General features: G+C 50.0%; 1 protein-coding gene across 2 annotated transcripts in view; it reads right to left on the bottom strand.

Annotated features, from left to right (window-relative positions):
• NSF (N-ethylmaleimide sensitive factor, vesicle fusing ATPase) overlaps nt 1–14,655 on the bottom strand; it is a 90,225-nt gene that overhangs the window by 17,930 nt on the left and 57,640 nt on the right. For both annotated transcript variants that reach the window (XM_065856200.2, XM_065856199.2), the window contains exons 13-17: nt 11,220–11,315; nt 9,313–9,469; nt 8,088–8,221; nt 7,234–7,300; nt 6,991–7,070 (exon numbers count right to left, since the gene is read on the bottom strand). In XM_065856200.2, coding sequence (XP_065712272.1) covers nt 6,991–7,070; nt 7,234–7,300; nt 8,088–8,221; nt 9,313–9,469; nt 11,220–11,315 — 534 coding nt within the window. The remainder of the gene's footprint in view (nt 1–6,990; nt 7,071–7,233; nt 7,301–8,087; nt 8,222–9,312; nt 9,470–11,219; nt 11,316–14,655) is intronic.

Raw genomic sequence — 14,655 nt, 5'->3', positions numbered from 1 at the left:
GAGAGCACTGCACAAAATTATCAACCATCGGTGTGGCAGGATGCACACCCCGCTCTATACCCCTCCCTCCTCCGCTATGGAAGGTGTAGACCCATCTCCTTCTCTCTGCTGCTTGGGGCTGACAGCTGCTTCTGTTTGACCCCAGAGCCCCTGGCCAGGGCCGTTAAGAGAGAGGAGAAGGGAGCACCGAGGCGCCAGGGAGCCGCTGGGCACCCACAGCCAGTGTGGGGGTGTTTGGAGGCCTCAGGGGCACCCCCAGCCAGTGTGGGGGTGCAGAGAAGTTTCTGGAATGCCCACAGTCAGACCTGATCAGGCTATAAAACGGGATTCTTGTCGAGGCGCCGCCCCTTGCGCGATCTCTTGGAGCTCCGAGCTGAGCCGCTGCGCCAGGAGCCGCTGCCCCCCGGGACGGAGACTCCGCTGGCCTCGCCGCCACGGGTGGGAGGAAATGAACCCTCGCAGGATTGCGAGTGCATCTGCTTTCCGTGCACATTTGCACGTGGATTTATACTTTCCGTGTACATTTGCAAGCGTACTTTCCGTGCTCAATACGAGCACGTGTATAAATTTACCCTCGCAGAATCGCGAGTGTGTTTTCCTCCCGTGCTTCCACACAAGCACGTGTAATATTCCGTGCACATTTGCACGTGTATCTCTCCTCACAGGACTGCGAGTGTATTCTAAATTTACCCTCGCAGAATCGCGAGTGTACCCTTTCCGTACTCACTACGAGTACGTGTGTCCCTTTAGAACAACCCCACACCGTGTTCATGCAGTGTGGACTCTTCCCGGATTCAGGGGCAGCTCCGGCATTGTTTTTGGTGAAGCCACGTGCATGCACTCTGTGGACCTCCTGTTGCATCAGTTGCTGCCCCTTAATAATTTCCTCAACTGACACCCAAACCTGTATTCAAGTTATTTTTGCAGTGCTAAAACCCTGTTTCTCACCGGTTTAATAAAAGTTGTTTTGGACCCTGCTGTCCCTTAAACGAACCTCGGGGTTCTCCGTGACAATCAGTTTTAAACTAAGAAAGAGCGTTTGTTTTCACCACGAGGAGCAGCAAAAGCTGAACGCAGTTCAAAAGCAACAGGCCAGGTTCAGAGAGGTCGGATCCACCGGAGATTTCTGGGTTTCCCCGCTAGGATCCACGCTCAGGACCTGAACAGTCGAGGACCGAACGGGTGAAAACCCCGCAGAACAGGCGGAGTTGAATGTTTTTCAACAGCTCCACCCCAAACACACGGATCTTTTTTCTCTGTTTTCTTCAAAAGAACCGATGCGCTTCAACTTGCCACCTTTAAACCCGACCCGCTGGAAAGCCGGTTACCGTAAAACAAGCCTAATCCTTGCTGTATCAATTACTAAATGAGGTGTCAGGAGCCCCTCATACTTCTCAAGGTTTCAGGCAACTTGCTCAGCAAACGGGTGGAAAAGGTACAAGCCAGAAATGTTTTGCCCCAGGCATCAGCACAAAAGCACGAAAAGCCATCGAGACAAATCCGACAACACAAACCCAGCGGGTTTATTCCTGCTGGTGTGAGATGTCCTGCTAACGTGCCCCCGTTTCCAGAAATATTCCCATTTTCCATCCCTGATTTCTACAGCGGTCACTACAAAGGACACGTGTTCAGTCTGCAGAAGGTCAGGATTCAGGCTCAGCTTCTGAAAATCAGCATCAACGTGAGTAACGGCCAGGTGAGGAAGATCTTGGCTTTTCAACAGTTAAAGATCATTTGGTGTGTGACTCATTACCAGGGATTTACAGAATCCCAGAATCCCAGAATGTGAGGGGTTGAAGGGCCCTGGAAAGCTCATCCAGTGCAATCCCCCCATGGAGCAGGAACACCCAGCTGAGGTTCCACAGGAAGGGGTCCAGGCGGGTTTGAATGTCTGCAGAGAAGGAGACTCCACAACCTCCCTGGGCAGCCTGGGCCAGGCTCTGACACCCTCACCAGGAACAAGTTGCTTCTCCTCTTTCAGTGGAACCTCCTGTGTTCCAGTTTGCACCCATTGCCCCTTGTCCTGTCACTGGTTGTCACCCAGAAGAGCCTGGCTCCATCCTCCTGACACTGCCCCTTTCCATATGGATCCCCAGGAATGAGTCCCCCCTCAGTCTCCTCTTCTCCAGCTCCAGAGCCCCAGCTCCCTCAGCCTTTCCTCACACGGGAGATGCTCCACTCCCTTCAGCATCTTGGTGGCTGCGCTGGACTCTCTCCAGCAGTTCCCTGTCCTTCTGGAACTGAGGGGCCACAACTGGACACAAGATTCCAGGTGTGGTCTCCCCAGGGCAGAGCAGAGGGGCAGGAGAACCTCTCTGACCTACTGACCACCCCCTTCTAACCCACCCCAGGTACCATTGGCTTCCTGGCCACAAGGGCCCAGTGCTGGCTCATGCTCACCCTGCTGTCCCCAGGACCCCCAGCTCCCTTTCCCCTACACTGCTCTCTAATAGCTCATTCCCCAACTTACACTGGAACCTGGGGTTGTTCCTGCCCACATTCAAGACTCTACACTTGCCCTTGTTCTACTGCATTAAACTTTTCCCCACCGAGCTCTCCAGCCTGTCCAGGTCTCTGGATGGCAGCACAGCTTCCAGTGTCACCCACTCCTCCCAGCTTGGTGTCACCAGCAAACTTGCTGACAGTCACTCTATTCCCTCATCCAAATCACTGATGAATATATTGAATAATACCGGCCCCAGCACTGACCCCTGAGGCACTGCACTGGATCCAGGCCTCAACTGGACTCTGCCCCATTGACCACGATTCTCTGGCTTCTCCCCAGTCCAGGTTTACTCCCAGTTCTTCCATCAGTGATCAGACACAGACACATCACTCAAACCTGGATTCATCCAGCTGGGTTTTAGGCAATAAAATTACTCCAGCTGGGAGCCCAATGTCCCCCTATTGATGGGGACACCAGTGGATGTGCAGCTCTCACCCCATTGCCTTCTACAAGTGGCGTAACCCCACATTTCACCTCTCCACTAATACATTTTTATCAGAATAAAGGACACGATCATGCAGAGAACTATGGGCTTCAAAGAGCAAAGGAGGAAATGGTTTAAACTACATTTTCAAGCATGATGAGATTGATGTTTCTAGCACAGTATTCACTTCCTAATGGGCGCCATGTTATTGCGTTGACTACCGAAGAGAAACTGGAACATAAAAGAATTAAATAGGCTCTACTACAAGCAAATGGAGTCTCAACATGTCAGAGGAGGCTCGAATTACAGAATTACAGTGAATCTAATCAGCCCTATGCAAGGGGAGCGGAGGGAAGCTGGAACTACGCGATAACTGAGCATTGGTGGACACTCAACTTCGGACCCATGTACGTTTTTTGGGGTATGAACAATTCCTCCCATATAATGGGAGAAAACACAACTCCCCAGGTTTACAAGTCTAAACGTAACGTCACTGCTGATGGGAGTTGGTGGCAATTCACACCGAGCGACGCGGCATCAGGATGGCCCCTGGGATTATCCCAAACAACATTATTCCCTTTCTCCCCGCCGTCAACTTCTCAAAAATCAGCAAAATCCCGGAGGGGAAAGGGGCTGGGCCCCTCTGGGCGCAGCCCAAGGGCACCCCCGAGAGCACCTCGCTAAGCCCGACACCCCGCACTGCCGCAGAGCGGGACGTGCAGCCCAGCGCCGGGTGCCGCGATGCGCCCTCGGCCCCGAGCCGACCGTCGGCTTTCAGGGGACCAGCGGGAAGCGCACGTGAACCGGGCGGGAGCGGCGCCGGCCCCGTGTGACCGTGCATGTAGATGAAGCAGCTCCGGCTCTCGGAGCCGCCGCCGCCACCGAGTTCTCAGCGAAGCCGCTTTTCTGCCGCCGGGCTCCCCGCTGCGCCGGCCCTTTCAGGCTTTCCATCCCCCAGCAAGTCTCTTCCCCCGCACAACACAGGGAAACTTGATTGGAATAAAGACCCAAGAGAACATGGTTTATTTTCTTTCGCTCCAATCTTTTTTTTGAAAAGCTTTTTAATTGGTTTTAAAAAAGATGCTAAACAAAATGCAGCGTGTTTTCAGTCTTGAACAAGGAGTAGTAGATACCACTGTTTAAGCATTGCTGAGTGTGAGCTGTGATTGGGAATTTAAAGCAAACTCAGGAATGTTTCTCGTTTCTTTACAGCCTAATGTGTCTACTCTCTAAACTTCTGCACGGCACAAACAACCCAGAAAACCAGAAGCTGCAGGTATCTGCCCTTCGCACACCGTGTTGAAGCAATGGGAGAGGGGAGTCTGGGGAGCATCGCTCATACACCAGTTCAGAGATACATACACCTCGATGCATAATTAATAAGGCTCCAGCCCGAAACGCTCCTCCTGCACGTGCAGCCCGCAGTAATTGTACATTGAAGCCGCTTGCAAATTAAGAACATTCTGCGAGCGATGTGACGACAGGGGGTGAATACAAAATCCGGGCCAGGACGGGAGCGGTGGAGCCGCTTCGGTGTTCCCGGTTTTCAGCTTTTTAAACCAACTCTGTGTTTCAGGCGCCTCAGAGCAGGGAAAGGGTGATGATCCGGATTGCTCTGTGGGCTCACCTGGAGCATTCACTGTGTGCAGGGCTGGGGACACAGGACAGAAAGGAGATAAAGCTACAAGAGAGTGTCCATAGGAGGCTATGAAGTTGGTGAAGGTTTGGAGGGGAAGCCGTATGAGGAGCGGCTGCAGTCCCTGGGTTTGCTCAGCTGGAGCAGAGCAGACTGAGGGCAGAGCTCATGGGCTGCAGGTTCAGCAGGGGAGCAGGAGGGGCAGGGCTGAGCTCTTCTCTGTGACAGTGACAGAGCCCAGGGAATGGCAGGAGATGTGCCAGGGAGGGTCAGTGGGACATGAGGAAAAGGTTCTGCACCCAGAGGTGCTGGACACTGAACAGGCTCCCAGGGAGGTGTCACGGCCCAACCTGACAGTGTTCAAGAAGAGACTGGACAACGTCCTCAGACACACGGGGTGAGCTGTGGGGTGTCCTGGGCAGGGACAGCAGTTGGACTCCATGATCCTGTGGGTCCCTCCAGCTCAGGACATTCTGTGATTCTAAGCTGTGTAGAACAGCGATTGTCTCCCCGGCACCTCTTAACACAGGGACATGCCCAGTGTCCCAGGACGCTCCATTTTTACAAGGAATGAACTTAAACCATGAGCCAAATCCCACAGGAACTCGACTTGGTTTGACCTCACGGAACACGTTAGTACCCCAACGCTATTTCTGCACATTTAAGGCCCATATCTGCACCTCAAATTCCAGCAAACCCCCTGAAAACAGCCATCACTTCCTAATAAATTGCTCCCCACGGGAACAACTCATCCCTGAGGGACCCCACTTGAGCTTAAAACCCCCAAGAGTCTCCATGCCCAAATTCAGCCTTTTTTGCAGTAAATACAGCGGAAAAGGCCTTTTCCTGCAGGACTCAACCTCTTATACACCCCTGGGTTTTTTAAATTAAAAAAGATCCCCACGTGCCATGATTATCACAGGGAACTCACCAACAGGCAAGAGGGAACTCGATCATCGGAGCTGCCAAACCAGGTCAGCCCAAAGGGTCGAACACAACGCGCTCATTTCCACAGTAACCAACAGTGGACACTTAGACAAAAAACCCTCTCCTCATCAATCAAACAGTGACATTTCCTCAGAAAACTCTCTACCCTCCAACAATTTATGGCTTAAGTCACCGTAATATTGGCTGTCAAGCCAAAGTCTTCCAGCCTCAAGGGCATTTCAGACATTGCAGAGCACAAATCTCCAGCAACATGCATGAACTTGGCAAATATCTGAGAGCCTGCGTCCTGCGTTCGGGAAGAAGCATCTCACAGCGAAATACATTCAGAGGACGCAAGGATAAAATGGACAATTTCATGTTTTAAGATCCTTCGACAACTGAATCAAACCCAGTTGTTTCTCCCCTTTGGATTAATGGAAACAATCATCGCCTGGTACTGGGAAATACCCAGCAATAGGTTATATGAGAATACAACCTATATAGGTTAGATAAGAACATAACTTATACCAGTTACATGAGAATATAAGGTGTATCTCAATGATTACATGAGACGGTGATGGTCAGAAACGCCGCTCTGTTCCAACCCACGCGAGAACAGAACCCTGGGGTTATGGTACAAACCTCACGTGGCACAGAAACCTCACCGGGAAAAACCAAGTTGATGGTCACAAGGGAACTTCAGGGCTTGTGGTGTCACAGTTTAGTTCAGGGTTTTGTATTTGAAAGGTCCCTTCACCAAACCCTCTACCGGTAACAATACTCACACGTACGTTATGTTTCCAGGATGTTAAAAGTGACCAAAACTGGTGTTCATCCAGGTTGTGCTTCTCTGCCCTTCCTGACACCAACTTCCAAGGTTTCCCTGTTATTAGGGTGCTATTTATTCATGTGGGTGCTTTGCAGCACGCAGCAGAATCCCAGTGAACCACGGGAAAGACGGCGAACGGTGCCTGTTTGTCTCATTATCACTTGAGATGTTCATAAACCTCATTGAGGCGGAAAAAGCAAACAGACAGGATCAGCGGGAGAGGAAAAACCCTGAGCTCTGAGCTTTCCTCGCCCATTGTAATTAACGCCTGATAATTCCAAATTAAAACCATCCACAATCGTACATTGCTCAGAAATCGATTTCCACACAAGGAGCGAGCACGTGGTTGGGCCAGGGATTGACTTGGACCGACCCATTCCTTAGTTAAGCAGAAAGCAGGATTAAGGTTAAACTTGGTGAAGGTTAAACCCGTTTCCTTAGTCAGCATTTCCAGGGCTAACTGCAGCAAATTCAGCCTTAAGTAATTAGATAATGAAAGCTGAGCCCTTTGTGGTTATCCTAGAGATGTCTAATGCAGGGCACGGCGGCAGGCCGGGATTAACCTGACTGAATCTGAGACAACGGCGCTAATACCACGGGCAGCACGGCCGCGATCGGCCAGACCAAACCCCGCAGGAACGGGGCACCTGGCCCCCGATCGCTCTCACCTGCGGGGGCGCCTTCTTCAGCAGCACGAGAAGCGCCTGCAACACCAGATTAGAGAACCGCGGTCCGATCGGGACATAATCTGCAATGAAAAATGCATTTTAACGCCCAGCACGTGCACATCGAAGCCACCATATCAAAAGCAGTTCAGGGCTCCCAATGGTGCCAGAACCTTCCTTTCAATACTGAAAATATCTCAGTATGTCTGCACGGCATGATGACTCGCGCTCATCACCCCAACTCACCCAGAAGTCTCTCAATGTCGTCCACAACGACACAGCTGAGCTGGGACTTGTAGGCGTCATCGAAGATCTGAAAAACAGCAAAACGACTCATTGGTTCAGCTTCACTCTTTTTTAATCTGTGCTAAGCTATACAGCCTCCTATAGCCTGCGTATAAAATTACTTTGTGCTGGAGTACAATACAACCACAAAAATCCTTGATCACCATAAGAGACGACAGATACAATTCTAAAGTTCCTTTGTTCACCCATTCTTACAAAATTCTGCAGTGTAGGGGAGAGGGACCTGGGGGTCTCTGCAGCAGTTCCCTGTCCTTCTGGAGCTGAGGGGCCACAACTGGACACAAGATTCCAGGTGTGGTCTCCCCAGGGCAGAGCAGAGGGGCAGGAGAACCTCTCTGACCTACTGACCACCCCCTTCTAACCCACCCCAGGTACCATTGGCTTCCTGGCCACAAGGGCCCAGTGCTGGCTCATGCTCACCCTGCTGTCCCCAGGACCCCCAGCTCCCTTTCCCCTACACTGTTCTCCAACAGCTCGTTTCCCAACTTATACTGGAGCCTGGGGTTGTTCCTGCCCACATTCAAGACTCTACACTTGCCCTTGTTCTATTTCATTACATTTTTCCCTGCCCAGCTCTCCAGCCTGTCCAGTCTCACTGGATGGCAGCACAGCCTTTCGGTGTTCTTGTGTTTTTCCACAAAAACATTCATTCAGCTTTCTAAATAAACATACACACAGAAATTCAGGGCCTACAAAGGGCAGAAAACACGATCACAAGCGTAATTCACTTTTCTGTCCACTAGACAACATATAACGGGACTGCGGTCAAGCAGAAGAGGAGGACACGTCAGTACCTTCTTCATGGCCTGGCACTTGGCCGTTTCAGAAAATCCGATCATCTTATCAGGAGAGCAGATCTTGATGAAGGGGAAGTTGGATTCTTCTGCTATCTTTGCTGCTAAAGCAGTTTTCCCACTGTGGGGGGGACCTGGAACAAAGGACAAGAGTAATGGAAGAACAACGGAGAGAACAGCTCTGGTCAGGCTCAGCGTGGATGGTATTTTCAGCATGTTTCTGACCTCACCCGGAGGTATCTGCTTTTGGAAATGAGCTCTTTCCTACTTGCAGAAGGAACACACGACTCCCAGTGCAATCCAGTCCTCCCGGTTAAGGAAATCAATGCAGCCATTGAGCACGTACAGACAGATTTGCCATTAAACCAGCACAGAAGAGGACGCGCCTCGTTTTGTCGGACTGGCCGCTGCACCAAAACCAGCACATGTTTGTATTTGGCAGAAACGTCTCGAAGTACATTTATGCCCCTTCTAAATACGATTTCTGCAGGTACGGTGGCAAAGAAGTCACCAGCACAACTGCCATGTCAATACTGACACGGACAGTTTGGTATTTGTCTGAATTCACACCAGAATAATTCAGACAGAGGCCAAAGGCACATCTTAATCCACACACCAAATACAAACCAACCTGCAGCACAAGCATGTATTGGCCACTCAGAATTATTCAGGGGATCACTCCACAGCTCATTTCAAAGTTACAGACCACTGGGAAGTAGTGGAAACCCCCATTTTTTGACTTCAGGAGAAAGATGGAGGCGCTAAATAACAAATTCTACTCCAGTATCCATAATGTAGATACTTGAACTAGTTTTTGAGGCTCTTCGTAGGCAGTAGCAGCCCAGACAGAGGGAAATCCCCCCCGTCTGTGTGCAGATCAGCTGCTGTTTGAACTCAGCTCATTGCACTGATGAGCTCTCCAGTGACCAAGAGAATTCAGACGTGTAATTCGGTCAGAGGGGTTCGCACTGTAAAACACCCACCTGTGGGTTATTAACTGGGCACATTCCCTTCTCCGTCATTCCAAGAACAAGGTTTCTCTTCAGCTGCGAAGCCGGTTTGAATATCTAAAGCGATTTCACCCCAGTAAACTGAAAGAGACCAATTCTATTTTTCCTCCCATGTGCAGTCACAGAATACGAGGGATGACCACTTGGACACTGGACAGGAATAGTTTAAAGGAGCCACTAGTGGCTTTTTGTATGTATGTTTTCCTTCAATTTACCTTCCAGAAGGACGCTGACCAAAGGAGTGCGGTCACTGTTCTTGGTTTGCTGAACAAGCAGCTCCCCGTCATCCAACACCCTCGTTACCGGATCGCCCCACTTAATAATTCCATTCATGATGTAGCTCGCGTAGTCTTCCTGGTTGGTTCCGAACGCCTACGTTAAGAGAGGGAACAGCTGGTTTACCAACACATCAGAAGAACATGAAATAAGAGTCTGGAAGATGCTTGAGTGACACAGTTGGTAGTGGGAGACCCACTAGTGACAAACACTGAGCCAGGGAGGTTTAAATTGGGTATCAGGAAAAAGGCTGGAAAGGGCTGTGGGGCATTGGAACAGGCTGCCCAGGGCAGTGCTGGAGTCATCATCCCCGCAGGGGTTTAAAAGGCGTTTAGATGACTTTCTTAGTGATAGGGGTTAGTGCTGGAGTTGGGTTATGGTTGGACCTGATGATCTCTTCCAACCAAAATGATTCTATTCTATTCTATTCTATTCTATTCTATTCTATTCTATTCTATTCTATTCTATTCTATTCTATTCTATTCTATTCTATTCTATTCCATTATATTCCATTCCATTCCATTCCATCCCATTCTATCCTATCCTATCCTATCCTATCCTATCCTATCCTATCCTATCCTATCCTATCCTATGCTATCCTATCCTATCCTATCCTATTCTATCCTATCCTATCCTATTCTACTCTAGTCTATTCTATTTTGCTCTGCTCTACTCTACTCTACTCTACTCTACTCTACTCTGCTCTACTCTACTCTAATCTACTCTACTCTACTCTACTCTACTCTACTCTACTCTACTCTACTCTACTCTACTCTACTCTACCATTGCAGTTCAAAGGACTGACCGCTGCTGAGGACCGTGCCCATTCAGAAGCATCTTTTCATGCACCCTCTAAACAAACTCTAACCAGCGCAAGCTGCCAGCGGATCCTGAATTCCCACCATTTAAAAACAATTCTCAAAAACGAGGCTCCAGCTTCTTCAGCTCCATATTAAAACTGCCATCCTGGAACAGCCTAAAAGGGTGTCCTGGTTTTGTTAAAAAACAAGTTTCTCTTTTAGTGAATTTGCCTGTCAGCTAAAGCTTCCTATCAGCTGCATTTTCCTGGAGAACCAGACACGTTTTGGTTAAACCTAGCAATGGAATGCAAGGTTATTGATAAGCACGGATGGACATCTCGTGAGAGGGGCAACGAGAAACCGGTGACCAAGAAACTGACCAACTGTGTATAACATCCCATTCACGTGAATACTTCATATGAAAGTGGGAGATCATGAGGATCTCGTCCCTTTTCCTTTTTCCCTTCTGCTTATGGCCGACATTAGGAGAGGACCTTGTTGGTCATCCCTGCGAACTGAGGCCCAGTGAGAGACTGAATCCAGCTCCGGTTGGCTACAGAGTCCAGGCCAGGACTTTGGGTGCTGGCTCTGCAGTTGCTGAGACTTTCCAGATTGGTTTTGTATATTTTGTATTTTTTCCTCTATTCTTATTAGTAGCATTAGTAAAACGTTCTTAATTTTTCCAACTCTCTTCTCTGTGTCCTTCTTTCCCTCCCGATCGCCTGTCCTGAGTGGGAAGGGGGGAGAGGGAGGGGCAAAAGGGGGAAGTGGGGGAGAGCAGGTTAACAATACATCTGCCAGGGTTTCTGTTGTCACCCTGCAATCTTAACTCTCGACAAAGGGAGAGCACATATATAACACAGAGAAGAAACTCCAAGTTGCTTGCTTTATTTGCTCTACTCCTTTTGATGAGTCTTCCGTGCCAGAAAAGGCCCACAGCAGAGCCTCAGCACTGCGCACTGAGCACTGCTCATCTGATCCCGATGCCTCGTGTCATTAACCGCACCAGGCGACTCTACTACAGGAGTTCCACGGCGCCTACTCACCGGTTTGATGTCGTTCTCCAAAGACGCAAAGAAGTCTCCTCTCGTCACACGCAAGCTCTCTGCCTTCTCCATATCCACTTCCACTTTGTTGCTGGCCTAATAAAGGCAATTAAAAAAAATTGAAGTACAGGAGAACCGCACAAAACCGCTTATTAATATATAGGTTCCCTTTAGTATAGGGAACCATTCTTTCCACTTAGAGGCTGTAGAAACGATTCTTCCTTCTGTTGTTTGGGTGCTGCGTGGGCAAGGTATGAGGCTTCCTTCATGGTGTGACTTTGCTCAGAAAGACAAATTAAATTTGGTGAAACTCAACTCGGAATGCACCCACCCCACCCCTGGCAACAGACCCACAAATAAGAACCATTCACACATCTCTGATTCAGGTGGTTTAGTTTTCTATTCAAACCACACACTCTTCTCTTTCTGTTTTATCTTTAATTGCTTTGCTTCAACCAAACACATGAATCTTCCCAAGACAGTGTTGTGGGAAGCCCAGAATCCCAGAATGTGAGGGGTTGAAGGGCCCTGGAAAGCTCATCCAGTGCAATCCCCCCATGGAGCAGGAACACCCAGCTGAGGTTCCACAGGAAGGGGTCCAGGCGGGTTTGAATGTCTGCAGAGAAGGAGACTCCACAACCTCCCTGGGCAGCCTGGGCCAGGCTCTGACACCCTCACCCCCAACAAGTTGCTTCTCCTCTCTCAGTGGAACCTCCTGTGTTCCAGTTTGCACCCATTGCCCCTTGTCCTGTCACTGGTTGTCACCCAGAAGAGCCTGGCTCCATCCTCCTGACACTGCCCCTTTCCATATTGATCCCCAGGAATGAGTCCCCCCTCAGTCTCCTCTTCTCCAGCTCCAGAGCCCCAGCTCCCTCAGCCTTTCCTCACACGGGAGATGCTCCACTCCCTTCAGCATCTTGGTGCCTGCGCTGGACTCTCTCCAGCAGTTCCCTGTCCTTCTGGAGCTGAGGGGCCACAACTGGACACAATATTCCAGGTGTGGTCTCCCCAGGGCAGAGCAGAGGGGCAGGAGAACCTCTCTGACCTACTGACCACCCCCTTCTAACCCACCCCAGGTACCATTGGCTTCCTGGCCACAAGGGCCCAGTGCTGGCTCATGCTCACCCTGCTGTCCTCAGGACCCCCAGGTCCCTTTCCCCTACACTGTTCTCTAATAAATCACCTGCAGTTCCTCAGCTCACCCTGTGTCCTTTTCCAAATGAAAACTGGCACCTTTTTCCTTCCACCATTCCTGAACCATCCAGTAACCCTCAAGAACTAATGACCGGGAGCAAATCCACAGCATGGACAGACCTAGCGCAACATCCTCTTGTTGTGACCTCTCGGTCACAACAACAGAGGCACCACCAGGAGCGGGGCCAGGAGAGGGTTCGCGTTTGTGAAAAACTGGAGACTTTATTCAGATGTTGCAGGCTTTACTATTTCTGAGCGTGGCCGAAGCTCCGCGATGCCCAGCAGCTCCGCTCACCGGGATTATTTGTAGATCCACACGTCCATTGATTGCCCTGGGCAGCAATCAGGAATTAAACGGATTTCGAAGCAGCTTTCCCGCTCGGCAGCGCACAGACCCGGCTCTCACAGCCCAACCCCGCGGGGGCGGCCGCTGAGGATCCCGAGCCGGAGAGACCAGAAGGATCAGTCACGAGAGGGCAGAAGCTGATCTCTGCAAAGCAACCCAGCTCACCGGCAAGGTCTGAGCAGCACAGAAATGAGGCAAACGATCTTAATTCTTTTCCAAAGTGCAGCCTGGAAAGGCTTTGGATAAGTTCTGAATTTCCCAATTATACCGTAGCAAGCCGCTCTAGATTCCAAGAGTCATTTTCATGGAAAGTTCCCTGAGCTTTATAACACCAGCTGCCTCTACCTGAGACCATCATGGCCCTACCTGATCTGGTACACAATGAGGGGTTTCAAGGGGTTTCTCTGCCCAAGAACAAGGCGATGGGTGAGTCGATAACTCTGACCCTCAGAGAAGCATCTCGGAGACGTCCCGTCCTGATCCACGAGGAGAGCACTTGGGCACGGGAAGGGAACAATAATGATTAAAATAATGACATTACACTTGTCTTGTAGAGCAGCAAACGCAGCTTCTAATGAGCAGCTCAGGAACCCAGACCGGCCAGTAACACCCTGACAAGGAATTACAACCAGAGATGCTGAAATGAGAGTCACTTCGCAAACACAGAAACACAGGATGCCAGAGACAGCCAAGCAGTGGATCCTTGCAGAGGGAAGTGAAGGCACTTGAAACTCTACTAATATATTCCTGAAGTTGTTTGTACACTTCAAAATAGGAGGTTTTTCTTCCCTAGCCTTTAACGAGTTACACATCTCCATTTTTAACACACGCGCTTTGACAGATTAGCAGAAGAGTTCAAATGATTCAGAAGAATAATGGCCCTTGATTTCCCATCTTCTGCTTCTCGCAGGTGCTTCTGGAAACTAGGTCAGGCCTATGATGTATATTTTAAACTTTACAGAGAGAATGAAACACCTTAGTGCATCATTTGGCTGAAGGCGCCTGCAGAATAAGCAATAAGACTACCCAAAAATACAGTGTCAAAGTGAGGAGAGAAACAAAGCGTGGCCGCTTCCCGTTTGGCACGTACATACCTCTACAGCGAAGCCGTCGATGGCGCGCCGAGCGGAAGGAGGGGCTGCTCTTTGCGGCCCCGCGGCCCCGTGTTCTCGTCTCCCACCGTGACATTTTGGCACAACAGGGGATAAATACATCAGAACACCAACGGGCCCAAACTCACCCGGAATTCCAGCACAGAAATAACATCGACTATAAGCAAAATGAATTATTTGAGGAAAATGTTGCAAAGGGATGAAAATACCTCCAGAGGTGCTGATTATTTTTTGGGGGGGGGACAGAACACTTGAAAATAAGAAACTGTTGATGTCTTTGTGTTTTCCTTCTATGGGAAAGAATAACTTTAAAAGTACTATGGCTATAGAACAAAAATTAGCTTCATGTTCAACTTAAAAACAAACCAGTGCTGAGGAATTGATGTCAAAGACCTTTCTCCGCAGTTCTTGGCCACCGGAGCTGCGTCTTTCAGCCTCCTCCTCCACAAACTAATCAGCTCGTATTTCAACACCATCAAATACTGTGGTTTGCATCTGGATTAATAACAGCCTGACATTTCCCGGTGCTTAACTCGCGTCTGGTTGAAGATCCACCGAGCCCGTCTCCAGCGGACGCGGGGAAGCGAGACGACGCTCGTTGGGACGGGAGCCGAGAACTCCAGGTCTCTGCGGCACCGAGACCATCGCAAGCGAGTTCTGCTTTGAAACGGAAAACATTGCACAAGCTCCTTCTGAGTCCCACCAAGACTTCAGCGTCAGCGACATCGTGGAGCAAAGGTTCCTTCCACGGCTCGACCCTCCACACAGCGCACGTCGCCTTTGC

The sequence above is a fragment of the Patagioenas fasciata genome, chromosome 22 (assembly GCF_037038585.1).
Source record: "Patagioenas fasciata isolate bPatFas1 chromosome 22, bPatFas1.hap1, whole genome shotgun sequence".
Taxonomy (NCBI): domain Eukaryota; kingdom Metazoa; phylum Chordata; class Aves; order Columbiformes; family Columbidae; genus Patagioenas; species Patagioenas fasciata.
The sequence above is the reverse complement of the archived record's forward strand: the minus strand, read 5'-3'. Positions and strand labels throughout refer to the sequence as shown.